General features: G+C 37.5%; 1 protein-coding gene across 10 annotated transcripts in view; it reads right to left on the reverse strand.

The window, feature by feature from the left end:
* Positions 1 to 26,536, reverse strand: part of TNIK (TRAF2 and NCK interacting kinase) — a 405,478-nt gene that overhangs the window by 125,551 nt on the left and 253,391 nt on the right. For all 10 annotated transcript variants that reach the window (XR_007135784.1, XR_007135793.1, XM_047786473.1 and 7 more), the window contains 3 exons: positions 10,820 to 10,930; positions 6,688 to 6,778; positions 4,669 to 4,799 (listed from right to left, as the gene is read on the reverse strand). Coding sequence is in view for 8 of the 10 variants with exons in the window: in XM_047786473.1 (XP_047642429.1) it covers positions 4,669 to 4,799; positions 6,688 to 6,778; positions 10,820 to 10,930 (333 nt within the window). In the remaining 2 variants the exon portion in view is untranslated. The remainder of the gene's footprint in view (positions 1 to 4,668; positions 4,800 to 6,687; positions 6,779 to 10,819; positions 10,931 to 26,536) is intronic.

A 26,536-nucleotide genomic window follows, 5' to 3' on the forward strand; every position in this document is an offset into this window, starting at 1 on the left:
AGATATAATACCTATCCTTCTCAAACTCTTCCCACAAAATTGAAGAGGGTGAAATGCTTTCTAACTTATCTGGCAAGGCCAACATTACTAAATACTAAAACCAGACAAAGACCACACTCCAAAAAGAAAATTACAGGCCAGTAGCTCTGATGAACATAGATGCAAGAATCCATCACAAAGTACTAGCAAACCAAATACAACACATTAAAAGGATCATATACTATGACCAAGTGGAATTTACTCCAGGGATGCAAGGAAAGTTTGCTATCTGGAATCAATCAATGTGATATACGATGTTAACATAATGAAGGCTAAAAATCATATGATCATCTCAAAAGATGCAGGGAAAACATTTGACAAGATTCAACATCCATTTATGATAAAACCCCTCAATAAGGTAGATATAGGAGGAACATACCTCAATATAACAAAGGCCATATATGTCAAACCCACAGCTAATATATTCAATGGTCAAAAACTGATAGCTAGCCACATAAAATCAAGAACAAAACAAGGATGCCCACTCACCACTCTTATTCAGCATAGTACAGGAAGGCCTAGCTAGAGCAAACAGGCAAGAGAAAGAAATGAAAGGCATCCAAACTGGAAAGGATGAAGTGAAACTCACTAAATGCTGATAACATTGGTTTTCTATTGACTGTATACATAAAAAACCCTAAAGATTCCACTAAAAAACCAGAAATAATAAAGGAATATGATGAGGTTGCAGGATCCAAAATCAAAATACAAAAATCTGATGTGTTTTTTATACACTAGCAATGAATAAGCAGAAAGAGAAACTAAGAAAACAATCTTATTTACAATCGTAACAAAAATAATAAACTACCTAGAAGTAAATTTAACCAAGGAGGTGAAACTGTTACTGAAAACCATAAGACATTGTTGAAAGAAATTGGAGAAGACACAAAGAAATGGAAAGATATTAGGTGCTCAGAGATTGGAAATATGACATTGTTAAAATGTCCATACACCTAAAATAATCTATAGAGGCAATGCAATCCTTATCAAAATCAAAACGACTTTTTTTTTTTAACATAAATAGAACAAACAATTCTAAAATTTGTATGGAACCACAAAAGATGCTGAATAGCCAAAGCAATCCTAAGAAAAAAGAATGAAGCTGGAGGTATCACATTCTCTGATTTAAAATTAGGCTACAAACTGTAGTAATCAAAACAGCATGATATTGGCAGAAAAACAGACACACAGATCAATGCAACAGATTTGAGAGACCTACAAGAAACTCACACATATCGACAACTAATTAAGACAAAGAAGCCAAGAACATACGATGGAGAAAGGACAGTCTCTTTAAAAAATGGTGTTGGGAAAACTGGACAGTCACAGGCAAAAGAATGAAATCAGATCCCCATTTTACATCACACAAAAAAATTAACTCAAAATGAATTAAAGATTTAAATGTAAGATGTACAATCATAAAACTCCTACAAGAAAAGCAAAGGCAGTACACTATTTCACATCAGTCTTAGCATATCTTTTTGGATGTCTCCTCAAGGGAAACAAAAGCAAAAATAAACAGAAGACTATATAAAACTAAAAAGCTTGTGCACAACGAAAAACCTTCGACAAAACGAAAAGACAACCTACATGGGGGAAGATATTTGTGAGTCATATATCCTGTAAAGGGTTAATATCAAAAATATTAAAAAAACTCATACAACTCAGCAACAACAACAAAAATCCAAACAACCTGATTGAAAAAATGGGCAGAGGAGATGAACAGACATTATTTTCAAGTATAGCATATAGATAACCAACAGGAACAAAAAAGGATGTTTACTATCACTAATTATTAGGGAAATGCAAATAAAAACCACAATGAGATAGCACCTCATACTTGCTAAAGTGGCAGGTATCAAAACAAACAACAATAACAACAGAAAAACCCCAAGAAACAACAAGAGTTGGTGAGTATGTGAAGAAAAGGAAGCCTTTGTACACTGTTAGTGGGAATTTAAATTGGTGCAATCACTATGGAAATCAGAATTCCTTAAAAAAATTAAGAATAGGAGTTCCTGTCATGGCTCAGTGGTTAACGAATCCAACTAGGAACCATGAGGTTGCTGGTTTGATCCCTGGCCTTGCTCAGTGGGTTGGGGATCCGGCGTTGCTGTGAGCTGTGGTGTAGGTTGCAGACGCAGCTCAGATCCCCAGTTGCTGTGGCTCTGGCATAGGCTGGCAGCTACAGCTCCGATTGGACCCCTAGCCTGGAAACCTCCATATACCACAGGAGCAGCCCTAGAAAAGGCAAAAAAGACAAAAAAAATAAATAAACATCGCTGATTATAAGAGAAATGCAAATCAAAACTACCATGCGATATCACCTCACACCAGTCAGAATGGCCATCATTAATAAATCCACAAATAACAAGTGCTGGAGGGGCTGTGGAGAAAAGGGAACCCTCCTACACTGTTGGTGGGAATGTCAACTGGTACAGCCACTATGGAGAACAGTTTGGAGATACCTTAGAAATCTATCCATAGAACTTCCATATGACCCCACAATCCCACTCTTGGGCATCTATCCAGACAAAACTCTACTTAAAAGAGGCACGTGCACCCGCATGTTCATTGCAGCACTATTCACAATAGCCAGGACATGGAAACAACCCAAATGTCCATCGACAGATGATTGGATTTGGAAGAGGTGGTATATATACACAATGGAATACTACTCAGCCATAAAAAAGAATGACATAATGCCATTTGCAGCAACATGGATGGAGCTAGAGAACCTCATACTGAGTGAAATGAGCCAGAAAGACAAAGACAAATACCATATGATATCACTTATAACTGGAATCTAATATCCAGCACAAATGAACATCTCCTCAGAAAAGAAAATCATGGACTTGGAGAAGAGACTTGTGGCGGCCTGATGGGAGGGGGAGGGAGTGGGAGGGATCGGGAGCTTGGGCTTATCAGACACAACTTAGAATAGATTTACAAGGAGATCCTGCTGAATAGCATTGAGAACTTTGTCTAGATACTCATGTTGCAACAGAAGAAAGGGTAGGGGGAAAAATGTAATTGTAATGTATACATGTAAGGATAACCTGACCCCCTTGCTGTACAGTGGGAAAAAAATAATAATAAATAATTAAAAAAAAATTAAGAATAAAAATACCACATGATCCAGCCATTGTACTTCTGTATCTATTCAAAGAATACTAAAATGCTGTTTTGAAAAGAAGTATGCACCCCTATGTTCACTGCAGTAATATTTACAATAGCCAAGGTATGAAAACAACCTAGTTTTCATATACATAAAGTGGAATACTACTCAGCCATAAAAAGATGAAATCTTGCTATCTGTGACAACAAAGATGGATCTTGAAGCTACCATGCTAAGTAAAATAAGTCAGATGGAAAAAGTCAAATAGCCTACGATTTCACCCATATGTGGAATATTAAAAAAAATAAACGAACAAACAAAACAAAAACAAACCCATAGATATGGAGAACAGATTAGTGGTTACCATAGGGGAAGGAGGTGGGAGGAGGGCAAAATGGGTAGAGGGAATCAATGGTATTGCAACAGATAGAAATAAGACTTCTGGTGGTGGGCATGCTGTAGTGTATACAGACATCGAATTATAATGTTGTACATGACCAAAGTTACCTTAAGTTAAAAAAAAAAAAAGTCCTATTCACCTATGAAACTAGTTTAGGTACTATCAGGTTTTTTCCCAAGGTTATCCTGCGGTCTACACAAAGACCACAGGGTGTCTCTCTGTTTATTGCACCATCTGGAAACCCACAGTTCCTATATCCCATTTGCCGCCAATCATAAGATCTTGACTTTCGGCTGTAATTCATAACGTCATCACCTGACATTGTAGCTATCAATGTGACAATGACCCCAAATTATGTTTGATTACTGTCTAGCAGAATGGAAAAGTGAAGGGCTTCTTGAAGAAGGGGACAACTCCTACCTCTCTACTTAAACATTGTTTTGAATTTATTAGCAAATTTCCAGTTTATGCTATAAAGTACAAGTCACAAATCAAATTTCTGTGAAACACTGCAACATGCTACAGAAACACCACAAAGTAGCTACTGACATTCCATTTGGTTTTCTCTCATTGAAAAGAAACTCTAATTATTAAACTTTGAGCAATATAGAAATTAATAAGTATTATTTTTAATCAGAAAAAGATGATCCAAGACAACAAACTCATAAACTTGGTTTCTTTTAACATAAAGAGCTCTCAGAATATGTATATATTCTGAATATACAGAAAAATATACACAACCACTTTGCCAAAATTTTAAACTATAACCAATGAAGAAGTCTATTTTCTAATAAGAAGTAAGAGAAGTTCAAAAGAATATAGAAAGTGGATTAAACATTTTTTTTTTTACAAATAGGCAATCAGATATGATGGGTGAATTCATTAAAAAGACTCTCACTTGAATGTCATCATTTTATTTTATTTTTATTTTTTTTTAAATTTTTATTATATCTAATCACTTGTGATGAATGTCATAATTTTAAATTCAGTAATGTCTTGTAGTTTTCCCTTTGGATTATACAAATCATAAGTCCAAAGCCATGGGGGGATCCTCTATAAGTCTCAGGGTGAGATGTGAGGCAGAGCTGGAAACTTAATGAAGAAGTCATACCTTGAAATCATATGTGGCATCTGGGTTTTCGTCACAGGCAATGACTTCCGGTGCCATCCAGTAGGGAGTCCCAATGAACGTATTCCTCCTGCCCACTGTTCGATCAAGCTGGGCACTGACCCCAAAGTCCACTAGTTAAGGGAAGACAAAAGAATACAGTCTATGATCTAAGGTCTTATATGGTGATAAAATGAACATGTATTTTTTTTCCATTGTGGTAAAAATACACAATATAAAATTTACCATTTTAACCATTTTACAGCGGACACTTTTGTGGCATAAAAAACATTCACACTGTGGTGCAACCATAACCATTATCCAACTCCGAAACTTCTTCATCTTCCTCAATTGAAACTCTGTAGCCATTAAACAATAACTCCTCTTTCTCCTCTCTCCTTGTCCCTTGCAAGGGCCATTCTACTTTTTGTCTCTATGAATCTGACCACTATAGATACTTCATATAAGTGGAATCTCACAGTATTAGTCCTTTGGGGACTAGCTTACTTCACATAGCATAATGTCCTCCATGTTGCAGCATGTGTCAGAATTTCCTTCCTTTTTAAGACTGAATAACATCCCATTGTATGCAGGTGCCACACCTTGTTTATCCATTCATTTGCTGATGGGCACTTGGGTTGCTTCTTCCTTTCTACTATTGTGAATATATATTTTAAACTTCATGTATAAATGGATAAAGTGTACCAATGAGAAAAGCACAAAGGGTTATATATGGTTACAGTAGAGCTCCATGGGGGACCAAAAATAGGTGTTAAATAAAAGGGAAGCTTGGTTGCCATAAAAGGTAGTATTTAGAGGATACAAAGAAAGTGGTTTTTAGCTAAGTTCCTGGAATCGGGCTGCTTAAATTTGCATCCTATTTCTCACAATTATTAGAGATGTGACCTAGGACTAGTAGATCAACCTCTTTGAGCTTCATTTTCCTAATCCATAAAATGAAGATGAGATTCACAAAGAGTTGCTCTGATGTTTAAGTGAGCCCATTTACGTAAAAGCATCTTGCACAAGACCTGGTGTATGATATTCTGTCAACAAGGAACTGTTAATTAGTGGTGAGTGAATATTCTGAAGACAGCTTATGTAGTCAGTACATATATAACTGCTTTCTCTACATAATGTATGCTTTTGTTTTAAAGGGGAATATTCATGAGATGAAAGTTTGGCCCCGAATGCTAACTAAGAAAAAATGGAAATTATATATTTTAACAAAAAGGCAAGTGCCAATGTTTGGGATATAAATCTAGGAGATATCTGAATCTCCTTGAAAATAAACAATCACATGGACAGTGATTCTTCTCCATGAAGACAAACTGGATGTCCTAGAGGGTATCTGTCAGTGTATGCTCTTACTCATGTTCAACAGGCAGTCAAATGCATGCGGGAATGAATTCTTTACTTTATCTGGAAAATCCAAGACTTATTGTGGGAAGGACTCTAATGGACAGTACCAGAGAAAAGGACTCCCTCACTGATAACTCTGGCAGATAGAAGTGGGGAATCAGTAATGCATCTAAATTGGGATACTGAGCATCCATTCTGTACAGGTACCCTAGACAATAATAAAATTGATGTAAATAGAACTCAAAACATTTGGGAATATGGCAGGAATTCATTCTTCTAAATACATCCTAGTGTGGATATTTTCAATTTAAAAAATGAGCCATCATTGGTCTGTTGTAGCAGCAACAATAAAAATAAAACTATAAGATCTAGGAAACCAGTTCACAGTCAGTTTTTGCTTAAAAAACAAACACCATTATTTCTACCCATTGATTAAGCACACGGTTCTGCTCACCATTTTGTATACCAATCCCTCCTCAAAGTGCTTAATTAATGGGTAGGAAATATTTTTTTCAATAGATGTTTTTCTTCCATTTTAGGTACAATGACCTCCAAATCCAGTGACAAATATACAGTCATGATTTTCAAAAAAAAAAAGAGACTTCTGAAACAATTCTACCAATTCCTGCAATTCTTAGGGCCACTGGATTCTGTTCTTACCTAGTTTAACTTCTGCATTTTCAGTCAGCAAGACATTCTGCCCTTTAATATCTCGATGAATCACTTTGTGCTGGTGCAGGTGACTCAGTCCCTAGAGAGATGGAGAGTTGAGAAGGGTTAATAAGAATATATAACCCCAGGTGCAAAATAACTATTTTGGATGTTAATGATTACCCCCTTCTCCCCTCCAAATTTAAACTCATCCAGGGATACTTTCCTTATTTGATTCATATCTTTCATGTGGTCATAATTCTAAATGCAGCACAATGTTCAATTTTTCTAAAATGCAGGCTATGGATCAATATAAACTGAAATATACAGGCAGCCCTTGCAATGCACGGTACTGTGTTAAATGAAACACTTGCATATCAGCTTTGGTCTCAGGTAACAAAGAACCTCCCAAGTCATGATATGGTTCCGACATGCACATGTTTCAGCTAATAGTTCTGTGAACAGCGAGGACCACCCCGATTTGTCAGTTGGGAAAAGGAACATCTACAGAGTTTGTACAGAAAACTGATTTAAATGAATCCTCCACTTTTGGGGGGCAATCTTGAACTGAAAGGTTAAAAGTTACCTTCTGTCATACAATTTCAATTAAGCATAATAAAGCATCTCTCAGACCAGCCAAGAAAATTTCCTTTTGGTTTGAGCCAGTGTTGCACATTAGAAAAAGGAGAACAGCAATTTCCATTTCCTTTCTTGATGCTTGTCACTGGCATTTTTAGTAATTTATGATATTTGTGACTTTTTGCTTATTACGTAAAATAATTATTCAGTGACATCTAAACTTGACTGTGTTTTACTTCTCCATGAATTATTCTGATTTTGGCTTTTTTAGGGCCGCACCCACGGCATATGGAAGCTCCCAGGCTAGGGGTCAGATTGGAGCGGCAGCTGCCAGCCTATGTCACAGTTACAGCAACGAAGGCTCCAAGCTGAGACCTATACCACTGCTCAGGGCAATGCTGGATCTAAAGATTTTTTTTTTTTGTAATTTTGCCTTTTCTAGGGCTGCACCTGCAGCACATGGAGGTTCCCAGGCTAGGGGTCTAATCGGAGCTGTAGCTGCCGGCCTACACCAAAGCCACAGCAACGTGGAATCTGAGCCGTGTCTGAGACCTACACCACAGCTCAGGGCAACACCGGATCCTTAAACCATTGAGCGAGGCCAGGGATCGAACCGCAACCTCATGGTTCCTAGCTGGATTTGTTAACCACTGAGCCACGACGGGAACTCCTGGAGCAAATTATCTTAATGCTTGCTAATTCAAGGTATTAGATACTCAAATTTTGTCATTTTTTATTTATGATTGTCTGTACTTTTAATTTTTTTCTCCACAGTAAAACCATGGTATGAAAGATGAAGTTGAAACAAAAAGAAAACAAAAAATCTAGACATCTGAATCCCCTTTTGTTGAGGAAATTCAGCATGAGAATACAAATGCCCCAATAGGTCCATGTTCATGTTTAGGAATATCAGTAAACATAAACTATAAGACAGTTCAGTTGGAGGCACCGGTTGGGTCTTAAAAAATTATCTTTTTTATCTAGTCAGTTTGGCTTAAAGGAGGCATCAAACAGATTAAAATGTACAGTTTTCACAACATATTAACACTTCATGAATCACTAAAAGAGAGACTGAAGACAATATGAGAAAAATAATGTAGATACAGGTAGATTAGGTCACTATGCTGTTCAGCAGAAACTGGCACAACATTGTAAATCAATTATATTTTAATAATTAAAACAAACTAATAAAAAAAAGAGGGATTGAAGATTCCATTTCCTCTTTTATCACCAAAGTGGATGGAAGCAGATACAAGAGCACATAAGTGAGCCAGAGGTTGTATTTAATGAAATCACATGGCGCATGGAGGGTTATCTCTGAAAACTTCTTGTAGCCAGGAGAGGTTTTGGTGATCACCTTTGGGTAATTGAATATCCCCTCCAATGGGTCGCCTTATCTCAAATACCAGTATCATTTGGGAGAATGTATTGGAAAAAGGAAGAGAACCATGTTTTCACACATGTTAAAGCCAGTTGTTGAGAGATACTCATGGGGTGAAACCTCCCTGCTGCTTGTAGATCCCTGTGGATCACACAGAAGATCCCCTGGGAGTTACCCAGGAGTCTAGAAAGGCAGAGTAGGCAGAGCCAGTCCTGGACACTCAGTAGCTTATTGGTACCCACGGGGTGGTCTGGATGACTAAATAATCTGTCAGGATTTCCTGAATGGGTAAAATTCTAAATCTGAAATTCAAATGAACTTTATACAATGGTAGATCAATACTTGGAGATACATGTGAGAGGTGAAGGAGATCAGCAGCCAGACCTCACTGTTTTTCCTTCAAATTTTGTTTTTTCTGATTGAGAAATCTTTTTGCTTACTCCAAGCAAAAGGAGTAGCAGGTAGTAGCCTATATTTTCTCTTAAGAGATTTATTTTTTATATCTTTAACATTTATATCCATAATCCAGCTGGAATTAATTTCTAAATATGGCATAAAGCCGGTATATATAAATATGGTATAAAGCATGTTTTTATGGATAGTCAATTGATCTAGTACTACCTACTGACAAAAGCACCCTTTCCTCTGCACTGCAGCACTGCTTTTGTCATAAATTAGGTATCCATCTGAAGTGGGGCTGTGCATAAAGTCTCCATTCTGTTCGTTGGCCATTTGTCTATTCTTGTGATAATACCATTCAGCCATAATTACTTAGAAGCTTTATAATAAATCCTGATAACTGGCAGCATAAATTCTTCAGCTTTGTTCCTCAAAATCGCCTTGGCTATTCTTGGCCTTTTGTGTTTCCATATAATGTTTTAAGAATCAGCTTGTCAAGATCCACAAATACACCTAGAGGTATTTTGATAGGCAGTTTAGCGAAACCAAGGATCAAATTGGAGAGAAATAACATTGTTACAATATTGAGCATTCTAATTCAGAGATTAGAATTAATTAATCCATTTAATAAAGGCTTCTTTAATTTTTCTGTAATTTCATAATTTTCAGTGTAGAAGTCACTCAATCTTTCTGTTTATTTTTAAGAATTTTGTTTTTTATGCTAATACAAATGTTATTTACAATCTTAATTTTCTATTTGTTTTTTGCCTAATATGGTTTGAATCAAACGAATAACATAATTTTTTAATGCCTGCCTTCCTTCCATCCATCTATCCCCAGCACATAATCTAGCTGTCAAAGGCATATCTTGGATACACTGAGCAATCTTTTATTTCTTGTTCCCTATATTAAGAAGTCAGAGCTTATAAATAAGTAAATAAATAAATAAATAATTGCCAAGAAGACCTAGTAAGAATGCTCAGTGGACATGTAATAGCCTCCTCATTAGTAGTAAGAAATAATTAAACTAGTCTAAACAAGCTAAAATGTGATCAACTTCCCTCTTCTTCCTAAACTGAACTCAGCAAATATGGCACAATTGTCTAGATTGTCTGATTGTAGGATCTGTGGGCAAAAGTGGGGAAATGGCACATTCTTGTCCAGCTGTTTTGATTGATTTTAGAGATTAAGTTGCAAGGAATTTTTTTCAAGGTAAAATCAGTTAACCTAGGTTGTATGTACTACAACGGCCAAAGTCACTACAAGACTTAAATTAGTTATAAACTTTTACAAAGTAAAAATTCAAATGAGTGATCACAATATCCTTAAATAATCCACTTTCTAAGTGGGACAGTTTTGCTGTGATCTAAAAATCAGATTTCCGGGAGTTCCCATTGTGATGCAGCAGAAATGAATCTAACTTGTAACCATGAGAATGGCGATCCCTGGCTTCGCTCAGTGGGTTAAGAATCCGGCGTTGCCATGAGCTGTGGTGAAGGTCGCAGACATGGCTTGGCGCCTGTGTTGCTGTGGCTGTGGAAATCCCATAGGAAATGAATCCCAGGTGAAGAGAAATTACCCAATGTTCACCCTCCAAATCAAAGTGCACACACCCATTCAGAATGGCTCACACTTCCATTACAGAGACCACAACACACAACCACTGCCACCATCACTGTTAGAATGATGCACTAGGGAGGTTTCTAACATGTTTATGAATTAATCAGTGCGAGGTCAGCACAGAGTTCAACACCTCCCCAGATATCCCATATTGCCACTTACTCGTAAAATCTCCCTGCAGATATATGCGATCCACTCCTCCTTCAATGTGTTACCTTTCGTGTTCTTGATCAGGTCAGTGACAGAGCCAGCGCCACAAAACTCCATCACCAACTGGCAAAGGAAGCAAACATGCCATTATTATAGTTACACTTCACAGTTTCCATGCATTAAGAAAGCATAAAGAGTCCCAGTCGGCTGCTTTGAAATGCCATTCCTGCAAAGAAAAAGTGATCATAAAACAACATATAAAAACATAAATTTTATCTTAATTTGTTCCCAAAAGAATAGAAAATAAAGATTATTTTTAATTTCCCAATTGGAAAATTATAGCTGGAAAATGAGGAAAATCTCCATATTCTAAGTATTTATTTATTTTTATTTTTTATCTTTTATTTTTGTCTTTTTTGCCATTTCTTGGGCTGCTCCTGTGGCATATGGAAGTTCCCAGGCCAGGGGTCCAATCAGAGCTGTAGCCACCGGCCTACGCCAGAGCCACAGCAACACAGGATCTGAGCCACGTTTGCAACCTATACCACAGCTCACGGTAACACCGGATCGTTAACCCACTGAGCAAGGGCAGGGACCGAACCCGCAACCTCATGGTTCCTAGTCGGATTCGTTAACCACTGAGCCACGATGGGAACTCCCTAAGTAGTTGTTTTAAATGAGGGTAGCTAGGTGGTTCAGATATAGTTAAGACTATCCCCTGTGTTTTTAATCTGGTGGTCAAACTCATCTTCCCTACAAAAGTTAAGGTCATTCTTTGTCTGAAAGAGCTGTGGTTGTCTAGGCAATTCCAAGTTAGAACAATAGAAGGGTGCACTGTTTATGCTATTGGTTTGGAACTGACTCTGTAAGCTGTCAGAATGAAGACTATCCACTTTTAATTAACTTCAGCAAATGTTCCCAGGAGGCTGGACATATCAAATGAATTCAATAAACAATAAGCCCCAATTTAGCACCTTTCATCCAAAAAGCTGCAAGTTCTCTATAAATATAAACTCATTACAGTACTCAGCAACTTTATAAAATAGGCAGAAAATAAACATCTCCTTTAATGGAGAAGTAGAGACTAGAAGAGGAAAAGCAATCTATCTGCTTTTACGTTCATTTTATAGGTTTAGAAAAACACATCAATTTCCATACTTTCTCTTCTTCAAAATGTTTTCAACAGAAGTCACTTTAAAAACTAATTATATGAAAAGAATTTAGAATGACTAGCAATCAATCTCTGACTTGACACTAGAAGCAGAACTAAAACAGAGCTATAGTGAAATAAATAACATTGATGGTTTTGGCTTTGTCCATGTACATCCTAACATCAGCACCATGTCAACAGGTCCTAAAAGACACCCCCACCAAGCTATAAAATCTTTGGGCAGAAATAATGTTCTCTTCTTATTCTGTATGCCTAGGTGAAACTCAATAAAACTCATGAAATGAGTTTCATGAAGGAGTTTTCAATGTTTGTTCTGATTTACCTTCCTGTGAATTTACAAAGGGTAACGAAACCCTCCCATCTTCTCCAGGGTGTGAGTGGAAGCATAGAGATTGATTGGGAACTTTTGTAAGGAAGTTTGAAAAGTGCCACAATAGACCATGTTCTTAGACAATAAAAACACTAAAATTATCATATATGAGAGCCAGAGTGATCAGAGACCACAGGATAACGTTAGACAGGGCTGAGGAGGTAGGAATGTAAACTGGTACAACCACTATGGAAAACAGTATGGAGGTAACTCAGAAAATTAAAAATAGAGCTACCATATGATCCAGCAATCCCGCTCTTGGGTATACATCAGGACAAAACTATAATTCAAAAAGATACATGCATCCCTATGTTCATAGCTGTACTATTCACAACAGATGAATGGATTAAGAAGATGTGATACATACATATAATGGAATACTACTCAGTCATAAAAAAGAATAAGATCATACCATTTGCAGGAAGATGGATGCAACTAGAGATAATCAAATTATATGAAGTAAGTCAGAAAGAGAGATAAATACCATATGATATTACTTATATGTGACATCTAAAATATGGCACATGTGAACCTATCTAAAAAATGGAAACAGATTCATAGACATAGAGAATGGACTTTTGGTTGTTAAGGGGGTAGGAAGGGAGTGGACTGGATTGGGAGTTTGAGGTTAGTAGATGCAAACTATTAAATTTAGAATGGATAAGCAATGAGGTCCTACTGTACAACGCAGGGAAATATATCTGACCTCTTGGGATAGACCAAGATAATATAATAAAAAGAATACATTCATACATACATATATACTGGGTCACTTTGCTGTGGCCCACTTTGCTATGCTGGGTCCCAGCAGAAATTGGCACAACATTGTAAATCGACTATACTTACATTAAAAAATAAATAAATAAAAGGTAAAAAAATGAAAAGACTGAGGAATCAACTTCAAGAAGTTCTCACTAATTAAAGATGGAATAATTTGAACATCAATAAGAGTAATAACTGCAATGTCTTGAAACACCTTAAATATGCTTAATTATGTGCATTAATAAAGATATCCCTCAAAAAGAATATAATTGACACTGTTTAAAGGAAAGGAAGAACCAACTTTTTATTTGAGTCTGGTAAATAAAGGGAAAAAAAAAATCAAGAATTTACCCTGTATTTCTTACACAGGTTTGACCAGAGAGTGATTAAATAATAGAAGAGGTAAAAGCACCAAAAGCAAATATTCCATTCCTGATGTATGAAGAATACACAGTAGAATTAGAATATCACTATTTTACAATAGTGTTTTAAACTAACAGATTCAGGCACTGATCACTAGTGGTTGTTAACATAAAATAAAAAAAGAAAGAATGAAATACCCAGCTATTATTTTTCTCTTGATTAGAACAACACAGCCTCACCTAAGGAGGAAGCTTGTCAAAAACAAAATAAAACAAAACAAAAACCCAAACCTAAATCTGATCAAGCCTATAGTTCCAGTTACCAATTTATAGGAAATTTAGAGGATTGAGGAACATTTTACATCATTAGGATATGATCAACATACCCTAGAATGGAAAACTCCAAGGGTAAAAGGCCCATTTGCTTTAACAAATATATACCAAAAGGGGGGAAAAAAAGATGGAGCATAGGTCTTCAGATTTAAAAACACTTAAAAAATATACTAACAAATTTCAATGGATGCAACTTATCTAGATACCAATTCTTTTTTAAGAGCTGATAAAATTTTTGAGACAATCTAGAATCTAGATATTTGCTGATACTAAGGAAATATGGTTGACATTTTTTAAAAGTGTGACTATAGTACTGTGATTATGTGATAAAATGGTCTTATATTTTATAGAAGCACACTGTCTCTACTACAAATAGTGCTGGGTCAACTGGATAGCCACATGAAAAGAATGATGTTAACCCCTCACCTCATACCACATACAAAAAATTATCTCAAAATGGATCAAAGACTGAAATATAAGAACTAGAAGTATAAAATTCTCAGGAGAGAACATGGGATAAATTTCTATGATAATGGTTTCTTAACTATGACAACAAAAGCACAGACAAGGAGTTCCCACTGTAGTGCAGCAGGTTAAGGATCCAGCATTGCTGCAGCTGTGGTATAGGTCACAGCTGAAGCTCAGATTTAATCCCTGGCCTAGGAAGTTCCATGTGCCACAGATGTAGCCAAAGAAAAATGCACAAACAACAAAAGAAAGAGACAGATTGGATTTCATCAACATTAAATTTTTTTGCATCAAAGGACACTATCAAGATAGTGAATTGACAACCCACAGAATGGGAAAAATATCTGCAAATCATATATGTAGGAAGGGTCTAGTATCCAGAATATATTAAAAAAAAAACTCTTATGACTCTATGACAAAAATATAAATAATACAATTTTAAAATGGGCCAAACATTTGAATAGACATTTCTCCAAAGATACACAAATGACTAACAATCACATGAAAAGATGCTCAACAGCAATAGTCATTGGGAAAATGCAAGCAAAACACATTGGGATACCACTTCACACCCTCTAAGATGACTGGTTCAAAAAAAGAAAAAGCAGAAAATAAATTGTTGGTAAGAATGTGGAGAAATTGAACCCTCCTACATTGCTGGAGGGAATATAAACTGGCAAACTGTTTGATGGTTCCTCAACAAGTTAAAACACAGAAATACCATATACATGACCTAGCAATTCCACTTCTAGGTATATACCCCTAAAAGACTGAAAACTGGTTCAAACAAAAACTTGCATATGAATGTTCAGCAACAGGGCTCACTATATACAAAAGGTGGAAATAACCAAATTGTCCATCATTACATGAATAAACAAAATATGGATATATCCATACAACAGAGTACCAGTGAGCTATGAAAAGGAATGAAGTACTGATGCAACATGGATGATACAGTGTGGATAAATCTTGGAAACATTATGCTAATTGAAAGAAGGCAGAGGAAAAAAGCCATACATTGTATGAATCCTTTCATAGAAATATTCAGAATAGGCAAGTCTTCAGAGATAGAAACCAACCACTAGGCTACCAAGCACTTGCCTTAATGGGTACACAATTTCCTTTTGGGGTGATGATAAAGTTTTGGAACTAGACAGAGGTATGGTTGCACAACATTGTGTACTTAATCTCACTGAATTATACTTTTTAAAAGTATTAAAATGGTAAATTGCATGCTGTGTGTATTTTACTAGCATTAAAAAAAGGTGATGAGATTTTTTTTCAAAATAACAGAAGGGAAGAAATAGAAGGGCATGTAGATGGGGCATGGTTGACTACTGACTGAAGACAGTTGGAGCTAGTTTGGGGCACATTATGTTGTTCTACTTCTGTGTGTTTGGGGAATTCGCTAAAAATACAATGTTAAAGAAAACCCCATTTATGTATATCATGGTTTAGCAGCTGTAGGAAGGGCCAAAGAAACATCCTTCGGTAGAAAGAAAAGAACACTTTCTCCAGTGAGCAAAACATGTTTGCACCACTTCTCCAAATCCCACTTTGAAAAACAGTGACCAGACCTCTACAAATTTATCGATGGTGCCTATATCAGCTGGAGAAAATGCCCCACTATTGAGCTCTACTGGGCCATGTAATTACAGTTGCCAAGGAGAGCAATGGAAGCCCAGTGACTCCAGTCTTTCAAAATTAGATTGGACAAAACACTTTCAAATATTCAGGAGGAAACAATCCTGCCATAGCTGGGCACTAATGTCAGTGATTTCTATAATTTGATTCGCCATTCAGCTCCAGCTGAAAGCTGCTAAATTCTTTTCATCTCACTATGGAACAAAATGATTGTTAAATTATATAATGGGATTTTTTTTTAAGAAAAAGAAAGAAAGAAACCAGCATTTGCTAGCAATCGGTTCCTGCAGCCACACAGCAACACTGATAATTACTGCCACTGCACAGCAGGGACCTACCCTCACCACAAGTAACCTCATCACATTAATAAACAGAAACAGGGCTCAACATGCCAAGCCCAGTAGTGATAAGTCAATAACTTCACATCTCACAAGCAAGAAATAATGCATCATTAATATTCTCCACGAAAGAAAGTCCTCAAAGAATTGATACTAGGGCAACAATACTTGCTAACACTTACAGAGGAGTTGCCATGTGCCATGCACTGGGCTAAGTGATTTGCAGTTATTATTCCATTAATCCTCTTCTCTTCAATTCCCTTCTCTTTCTTTCTTTGGAAATGAAGCTTATCCATGGTCTATATACTCATTAAGTAACTAAAGCAGGGTTGAAAGCATCATTCTTTCTCAAGTACTAGCCATGTGACCTTGGGCATGTCTCCTAACCTCACTGGGCTCAGCACCCCACCACCATCATTATAAAAACAAAATAAAATCATCAGCCTTATACGTTTGGTGTGAACATTAATTGTGTCTCAATGTAAATCTTTTAGTAGCCAGAAATCTCTATGTATCACTTATCCATTCTTTGGTCTGTTTGCATTTCTAAAAAAAGCTTCCAACTTGGAAGACAGCATTAACAGTTCCCCAAGACCTACTTCCCTCGGATGGTGAGAAAGCAGCTGAAAGGGCACCTATAAAGGGCACTGGGCCCGTGTGCTTCTAAAACTTCCATTCATGAAAGAACACCAAGGACACATGTCTTTTTTTTCGAGCTCGTGTCACACAGCAAGAAGACTCCGTGGTACATTCCAGGACACCGGATCTTTTTATTTGGAAAGTCAGATGATGGCGGAAGAGGTTTAAAAAGAATCTTACATTTGAAATTCTCACTCAACATTACCTACATAATTGGGTCAGGAAATTAAATACACCTGTATGTCACTTAGGACGAGAGGAGGAAGGTTAAATTGAAGGTGAGGATGAACCTGTGCTCGGGCACCACGGGGGCTGGGCCTGGGCGCCGACCTGGAACGATGTCAAGGAGGAGACATTGAAAAAGCAGCACGGTGTGTGGTGCAACCCAGCTGTCTGGGAAAGGGTTGCTTGGATTATGGGATGCAGGTGGTTATTTCTATGTAAACTAAAATGGCTAATTTTAAAAAACAAGGTGTTCTAATATATTTCACAAATTGCATGGCTGTGCATCACTTGTTTTTGTCTGATGAGCAGGATGTTTTCTCTTGGAGGTTGTGGAGTGAGTGGGTACTTATCATTGTGTCCTATGCTTTCTTCCTCCTTCAGGACAGTTTTTTTAGAAAAAGGACTTTGGCCTCAGCTGATTCCAGGGGGAATTCCAGAAGCACCATCTGAGTTCTCACTGAGGTCACCCACCCCCTCACTGGGAGGGGCATAGGTTTGGACTCAGCAGATGTGGTCACTTCTTACTTGCACTTTCCAATCCCAGTCACCTCTGAAAGAATTTAAAAAGGTTTATACCCAGAGCCAGTCTAAAGGCTTAGGATGATTTCTGGGTTCCCTGTGGTATAACCAGTTTTAAGTTCCTATAACAAGAAACAAAGCTTTAAGGTATTTTAAAACTGCAGGACTAGCACAGAATATGTTGACAGGAACACATTCCTTACAAATGTCACTAGTCAGTCGCCCACAAGAAGAACTGACTACTAACAGATTCCTTCTCTTTTATAGTAAAAGAAAGGATGGGAGATGGGGAGAGGAGGAGGAGGGGGAAGGAGGATGAAAGTCTACCTAAAATGAAAGAGGTTTGCACCAAGCAACTTCAGGGGCACCCTAAAAACAGGAGAGGAAAGATAAACTTCCAAGAATTCACAAGATTGCAAAGGATCAGCCTACGAACCTTGAAGGTCCAGAAACATCAGCAAGGCACAGGGTATTTTTATCATGTGTAGCTGGGAATAGCTGCAGATCCCATCTGCATGATTTATGAAGGTGTAAACAAAACTCAAACTCAGTACTTTGTTACAGAATGCTGCTTCATGTGCCAAAGGTAGTTTAAGTCGTACAATACAAAATGTGTGTACAGAAGTACAAAAATTGGTGGGTATACAATTTATCATTTCCTTCAACTGATGCAAAAATAAAGTCAAACTTTATTTTCATAATAAAATTAAAACTGTTGGGAATTTCAAACTGGAAAAGCAACCTAAGTAGGGTTTTGCATTCATTTTTAAACTAACATGTATCGGGGGGTAAAAACTCTTTGGCTTCTGCATTATATTTTTGGGCTTGAAAAGAGAATGCCTGAACTACAAATCCTTAGTCTTCTGAAGATAAAAAGATGAGTTCCAAGGATGTGAAGTCTCAGATTTTGTCAACAAAGTTTCTAGATATGAACAACTTTGAGAATGACAATGACCGTTTGAATATTCGGAGCCAACTGGTGTTTTAGCTACAGGAAGCCTGCCCAAAGGACAGCCCACTAGAAATGCTCTGTAGCCGCCCATGTCTAAGGATACACCCATCTCAGAGACAGCATGGCAGCATTCAAGGAACGAGAAGTTAGGTGCATCTTGGATTTGGTACTTGGTGCTCAAATTTCTCAGGATGCACCTAAGATCTTCTGGAAGGTATTTTCTGTTATGTGTCCATTTGAGCCATGGACTCAATCATAGTAACTAATTAACCTTAAAGGCTATGAGAAATTTATAGCTCTGCCTCTCAGAATGTTATACCCAAATAAGAGAATCTGAGGTATGGATCGAGGAGCAAGTTTTCAGACAAGTCAAAAACAGGAAAAGAGGAGTTCCTCTCATGGCGCAGCAGAAACGAATCCGACTAGGAACCATAAAGTTGTGGGTTTGATCCCTGGCCTCGCTCAGTAGGTTAAGGACACAGTGTTGCCATGAGCTGTGGTGTAGGTCGCAGACATGGTTCGGATCTGGCGTGGCTGTGGTGTAGGCCGGCAGCTACAGCTCCGATTGGACCCCTAGCCTGGGGACCTCCATATGCCATGGGTGTGGCCCTAAAAAGACAAAACGACACACACACACACACACAAAAACCAGGAAAAGAAAAAAAAAAAAACCAAAAAACTGGCTCTAGAGACTTAGTAACTTGGTATTTAAGAATGTTGAGAAATGCAGCATAAACAGGAACATTGACTTTGTCTCAAAATTAACCTAGAATAGGAACCAGAGGGTTGTCTAGACCATTAGCAGAGTAACTGTGGGCATACATAAAGTCTTCCTTTTGCTAAGGTGGAAAGGGGTTTAGGCACAGTTCAAGTGAAATTCACTGAGATAAAAGAAGAAATCACTTTCACATGCTTGTCATATAATCACCCATTAAATGGCTCCATTAAAGTTGAACTCAAGCCCAGCTGCAAAGTATGAAATCAGGTGTAGCTTTACCTCTGTGTTTGTATCTAAGTAGCTTACATCCTGTCTCAAGAGGTCATGCAGTAGGGCAGCCCCCAAACTTGGAGACTGTTTATAATTACTCCTACTACTATTTTAGGCACTTAAATCCAGCCTTAAACTTTTCTACTCACAAATAAGAATATTCAATCATTTCTCCAGACAAGCAACCTAAGCTGTATTTAAGAAGAAAGAGACTTCTCTAGAAATAAAAGTGCCAGATGCTAACTAAATGCCAACCCCTACCCCAAATGAAAGTCTCATGTCTGATGCAAAAAACTAAGAAAGGAGTAAATTTCAATGAACTATGCAGAAGACTCAGCTAAAGTGGTTGGATTTTAATGGTACTAACTGTAGCACATTACATTTCAATTATAAAACAACCCAATATATTAGTAGGCATGATTTTTTTACCAAACCAAGATGTTATAGCAATGTAAATCCAGACTATAATAAACTTGGGTGTGTTGGCTATGACCAACATCACTACAGATTCTAGAAAGGACCTCTCATGGGTAACTAAATGACATCTTGGTTCATCACAGCATCTCATTCCTAGATGATCTCACGCAGGGTGTGGACAAATAATGTCAGCACATGAAGTGGTGCAGGCATGGAAGACAGCTGGCATTGACAGGGCCCCCGCTGGGCTACTGCTCTGAGGTACTATTGCTATTTGGGACTTTCAGGCCCCAAAGTTCCAGATCATCTGATTTTTCCAAACCTTTCACGGAATCCAGACATTTGTGTGCAACTGCATGATTTTTTCTAATTTTGGCATAATTAAAGCACTACTACTTTAAGCGAACCAAACTAAACACCTTTACCTGAACAGAGGCTTCTGGGTTGACAGTTTATTTATTTGCATATTTTTATTTACTTTTTCATTACTAAATGAATTTATTACATTTATAGTTGTACAATGATTGCCACAATCCAATTTTACAGGATTTCCATCCCATGACTCCAGCGCAAACCCCCACCCCCAAGCCTGTCTGCTTTGGAAACCATAAGTTTTTTAGTGTCTGTGAGTCAGCATCTGTTCTGCAAAGAAGTTTGTTGTGCCCTTTTTTCAGATTCCACATATCAGTGAAAGCATTTGATGTCAGTGTCTCATTGTCTGACTAACTTCACCTAGCATGATGATTTCTAGGTCCATCCATGTTGCTAAAAATGCTATTATTTCATTCCTTTTAATGGCTGAGTAATATTCCATTGTGTATATGTGTACCACCTCTTCTTGATTCACTCCTCTGTTGATGGACATTTAGGTTGTTTCCATGTCTTGGCTATTACATATAGTGCTGCAATGAACATTGGAATACATGAGTCTTTGAGAGTCATGGTTTTCTCTGGATAGGTGCCCAGGAGTGGGATTGCTGGATCAAATGGTAGTTCTAGTTTTAGTTTTCTGTGAAACCTCCATACTGTTTTCCACAGTGCTTGCACCAATTTACAATCCCACCAACAGTGTCATAGGGTTCCTTTTTCTCCACACCCTCTCCATAACTTATTTGTTTGTAGACTTTTTGATGATGGCCATTCTGGCTGGTGTAAAGTGGCACCTCATAGTGATTTTGATTTGCATTTCTCTAATAATGAGTGATGTTGAACATCTTTTCATGTGTTTATAGGCCATCTGCATGTCTTTGGAGAATTGTCTGCTTAGATCTTCTTCCCATTTTTTGATGGGGTTGTTTGTTTTTTTGGTATTGAGCGATAGGAGGTGTTTATAAATTTTGGAGATGAATCCCTTGTCAGTTGATTCACTTGCAAAGATTTTCTCCCATTCTGTGGGTTGTCTTTTTGTTTTATTTAGGGTTTCCTTTGCTGTGCAGAAATATTAAAGTTTCATTAAGTCCCATTAGATTATTTTTGTTTTTAGTGTCAATACTCTAAGAGGTGGATCTGAGAAGATGTTGCTGTTGTTTATGTCAGAGAGTGTTTGGCCTATATTTTCCTCTAAGAGTTTGATAGTGTCTGGTCTTATATCTAGGTCTTTAATCCATTTGGAGTTTATTTTTGTATATGGTGTTAGGGAGTGTTCTAATTTCATTCTTTTCCATGTGGCCGTGCAGTATTCCCAACACCACTTATTGAACAGGCTGTCTTTTCTCCATTGTATATTTTTGCCTCCTTTGTCATAGATTAGTTGGGTGTAGGTGCGTGGGTTTAATTCTGGGCTTTCCATCCTGTTCCATTGATCTGTATTTCTGTCTCTGTGCCAGTACCATACAGTTTTGATGACTGTTGCTTTGTAGTATAGTCTGAAGTCTGGGAGCCTGATTCCTCCAGCTCCATTTTCTTTTTCAGGATGTCTTTGGCTATTGTGGGTCTTTTGTGCTTCAAAACACACTTTAAAATACTTTGTCCGAGTTCTGTGAAAAATGTCCTTGGTAATTTGATAAGGATTGCATTGAATCTGTATTGCCTGGGGTAGTATAGTCGTATTGATAATATTGACTCTTCCAATCCAAGAGCATGGCATATCTTTCCATCTATTTGTGTCATCTCTGACTTCTTTCATCAGTGTCTTATAGTTTTCAGAGTTCAGGTCTTTTGTCTCTTTGGGTAGGTTTATTCCTAGATATTTTATTCTTTTGGATGCAATGGTAAATAGGATTGCTTCCCTAATTTCTCTTTCTGCTCTTTCATTGTTAGTGTATAGAAATGCAGTCTATTACTGTGTATTGATTTTGTATCCTGCGACTTTGCCAAATTCTTGGATGAGTTCTAACAGTTTTCTGGTAGAGTCTTTAGGATTCTCTAGGTATAGTATCATGTCATCTGCAAAGAGTGATAGTTGTACTTCTTCCTTTCCAATTTGGATTACTTTTCTTTCTTTTACTTCTCTGATTGCTGTGGCTAGCTAGCACTTCTGAAACTATGTTGCATAGTAGTGGTGAGAGTGGACATCCTTGTCTTGTTCCTGATCTCAGTGGGAATTCTTTCAGCTTTTCACCATTGAGAATGAGGTTCGCTGTGGGTTTGTCATATACGGCCTTTACTATGTTGAGGTAGGTTCCCTCTATGGCCACTTTCTGAAGGCTTTTTATCAGAAATGGGTGTTGGATTTTGTCAAAGGCTTTTCCTGTGTCTATTGAGAGGATCATATGGTTTTTACTCTTCAGTTTGTTAATGTGGTGTATCACACTGATGGATTTGCGGATATTGAAGAACCCTTGCATCCCTGGGATAAATCCCACTTGATCATGATGTACAATCGTTTTAATGTATTGTTGGATTTGGTTTGCTAGTATTTTGCTGAGGATTGCTGCATCTATGTTCATCAGTGAAATTGGGCTGTAGTTTTCTTTTTTTGTGTTATCTTTGTCTGGTTTTGGTATCAGGGTGATGATGGCCTCATAGAATGAGTTTGGGAGTATCCCTTCCTCTGCAATTTTTTTTGTCTTTTTGCCATTTCTTGGGCCACTCCCACGGCATATGGAGGTTCCCAGGCTAGGGGTCTAATCGGAGCTGTAGCCACTGGCCTGCACCAGAGCCACAGCAATGTGGGATCCGAGCTGCATCTGGAATCTACACCACAGCTCATGGCAATGCTGGATCATTAACCCACTGAGCAAGGCCAGGGATCGAACCCGCAACCTCATGATTCCTAGTCAGATTCGTTAACCACTGCGCTACGATGGGAACTCCAAATTTTTTGAAATAGTTTCAGAAGGAGAGGTGTTAGCTCTTCTCTAAATGTTTGATAAAATTCACCTGTGAAGCCATCTCGTCCTGGACTTTTGTTTGTTGGAAGTTTTTTAATCACAGTTTCCATTTCAGTTCTTGTGATTGGTCCCTTCATCTTTTCTATTTCATCTTGGTTTAGTTTTGAAAGACTGTACTTTTCTACGAAATTGTCCATTTCTTCTAGGTTTTCCATTTTATTGGCATATAGTTGCATATAGCAGTCTCTTATGATCCTTTGTATTTCTATGATGTCTGTTCTTACTTCTCTTTTTTCATTTCTAATTTTATTGATTTGAGTCCTCTCTCTTTTTTTTCTTGATAAATCTGGCTAAGGATTTGTCAATTTTGTTGATCTTTTCGAAGAACCAGCTTTTTGCTTCATTGATCTTTTCTATGGTTTGCTTTGTTTCTATTTCGTTGATTTCTGCTCTGATCTTTATGATTTCGTTCCTTCTACTAACTTTAGGTCTTGTCTGTTCTTCCCTCTTGAGCTACTTTAGATGTAAATTTAGCTTGTTTATTTGAGCTTTTCCTTGTTTCCTGAGGTGGGCTTGTATCGCTATAAATTTTCCTTTTAGAACAGCTTTTGCTGCATCCCGTAGGTTTTAGAGTGTCATTATCTTTGTAGTCATTTTCTTCTAGGTATTATTTATTTATTTATTTATTTATTTATTTATTTATTTATTTATTTGTCTTTTTGCCATTTCTTGAGCTGCTCCTGTGGCATATGGAGGTTCCCAGGCTAGGGGTCGAATTGGAGTTGTAGTCGCCGGCCTACACCAGAGCCACAGCAATGCAGGATCCTAGCCGCATCTGTATGTTCTGCACCACAGCTCACGGCAACACCGGATTGTTAACCTACTGAGCAAGGCCAGGGATCGAACCCGCAACCTTATGGTTCCTAGTCAGATTCATTAACCAGTATGCCACGATGGGAACTCCTCTTCTAGGTATTTTTTAATTTCCTCTTTGATTTCTTCAGTGATCCATTGGTTGTTTAGCAGCATGATGTTGAGTCTCCATGTGTTTGTGTTTTTTGCAGTTTTTTTTCTTGTTGTTGATTTCTAGTCAGATAGCGTTGTGGTTGGAAAAGATGCTTGATATGATTTCAATTTTCTTAAAGTCACCGAGGTTGGATTTGTAGCCCAGTATGTGATCTTAGAGAATGTTCCATGTGCACTTGAGAAGAATGTGTATTCTGTTGCTTTCGGTTGGAATGTCCTATAAATATATATTAAGTCCACCTGGTCTAATGCTTCATTCAGGGCCTGTGTTTCCTTATTGATTTTCTGTCTGGATGATCTGTCCATTGCTGTAAGTGGAGTGTTAAAGCCCCCCACTATTATTGAGTTATTCTCAATTTGTTTTTTTAAGGTTGTTAGCAGTTGCCTTATATAATGTGGTGAACCTCTGTTGGGTGCATAAATATTTAAAATTGTTATGTCTTCTTCTTGGATTGATCCTTTGATCATTAGGTAGTGACCTTCCTTGTCCCTTAAGATATTCTTCATTTTAAAGTCTATTTTGTCTGATATGAGTATTGCTACTCCAGCTTTCTTTTGATTCTTGTTTGCAGGGAATATTTTCTTCCATCCTCTCACTTTCAATGTGTATGTGTCCCTAGCATTGAAGTGGGCCTCATGAGGACAGACTGTGTTATGGATCTTGTTTATGTATCCATTCAGCCAGTCTATGTCTTTTGGTTGGGGCATTTATTCCATTAACTTTTAAGGTAATTATTGATATTTATGTTCTTAGTGCCATTTTATTAATTGCTTTGGCTTTTTTTTGTTGCTTTTTTTTCCATCCCTTCTTCTCTTGTTCTCTCCTTTTGTGGTTTGATGACTACCTTTAGTGTTGTATTTGAGTTGATTTTTCTTATTTGTTTCTGTATCAATTGTAGATTTTGGTTTGCAGTTACCCTGAAGTTTTGATATACGAGTCTATATATATACAAGAGATTGTTTTAAGTTGTTGGTTTCTTATTTGTAAGTGCATGTACAGTGTCCTGCATTTGCACCCTCCTCTTCTCATGAATTCTGATTTTGTTGGCATAATTGTGCATGGATGATTTCATATCTTTACGGTATCTATACCTTTACTGGTGAGCCTTGTCATTTGTGGAACTTTTGTTTCTGGTTGTGGCCTTTTCTTTTCCATCTAGGGAAGTTCCTTTAGTATTAGCTGTAAAGCTGGTTTAGCGTTGCTGAATTCTCTTGGCTTTTGCTTATCTGTGAAGCTTTTGATTTCTCCTTCAAATCTGAATGAGAGCCTTGCTGGGTAAAGTAATCTTGGTTGGAGGTTTTTTCCTTTAATCATGTTAAGTATATCGTGCCACTCCCTTCTGGCCTGCAGAGTTTCCACTGAAAAATCTGCCAGTAACCTTATTGAGGTTCTCTTGTATGTTATTTGTTTCTTTTCCCTAGCTGCTTTCAAGATTTTCTCTGTCTTTAATTTTGGTCAGTTTGATTAATTTGTGTCTCAGGGTGTTCCTCCTTGGGTTTATTTTATATGGTACCAGTTGCACTTCCTGGACTTGAGTGAGTGGTTCCTTTCCCATGTTACGGAAGTTTTCAGCTATTATCTCTTCAAATATTTTTTCTGTTCCCTTCTCTCTTTCTCTTCTCCTTCTGGCACCCCTGTAATACAGATGTTGGTACATTTAATGTCCCAGAGTTCTCTGAGACACTATTCACTTGTTTTCAATTTTTTTTCTCTTTTCTGTTCCATATCCATGATTTCCATTAATCTGTCCTCCACCTTGCTTATTCGTCCTTCTGCCTCCTGTATTCTGCTGCTAGCTGCCTCTAGTGAATTTTTTTATTTCAGTTATTGTGTTTTGCATCTCTTCCTAAGTTTTATATCTTGCATCTCTTTGCTCAGTGTTTCCTGTAAATTATGCCTACAGTTTATTTCCAATGTCTCGCATCATCTTCAACATCGACAGTCTAAAGTCTTTTTCCTGGAGGCTGAGAATCTTCTGATCACTTAGCTGTTTTTCTGGGGTTTTTCCTTTCTCCCTCATCTGAGTTATAGTTCTCTTTCTTTTCATTTTTATAGGGTTTTTTTTTTTTTTGGTGTGGTTACTTTTTTACAGATAATAGACTTGTAGCCTCTCTTACTTCTGGTGGCTGCCTCCCTTGTGGCTGAAGTTGGTATGGGGGCTTGCTGTAGGCTTCCTAATGGGAGGGACTGATGCCTGCCCACTGGTAGGTGGAGCCGATTCCTATACCTCTGGTGAATGGGG

This window comes from Phacochoerus africanus, chromosome 1, assembly GCF_016906955.1.
Source record: "Phacochoerus africanus isolate WHEZ1 chromosome 1, ROS_Pafr_v1, whole genome shotgun sequence".
NCBI lineage: Eukaryota > Metazoa > Chordata > Mammalia > Artiodactyla > Suidae > Phacochoerus > Phacochoerus africanus.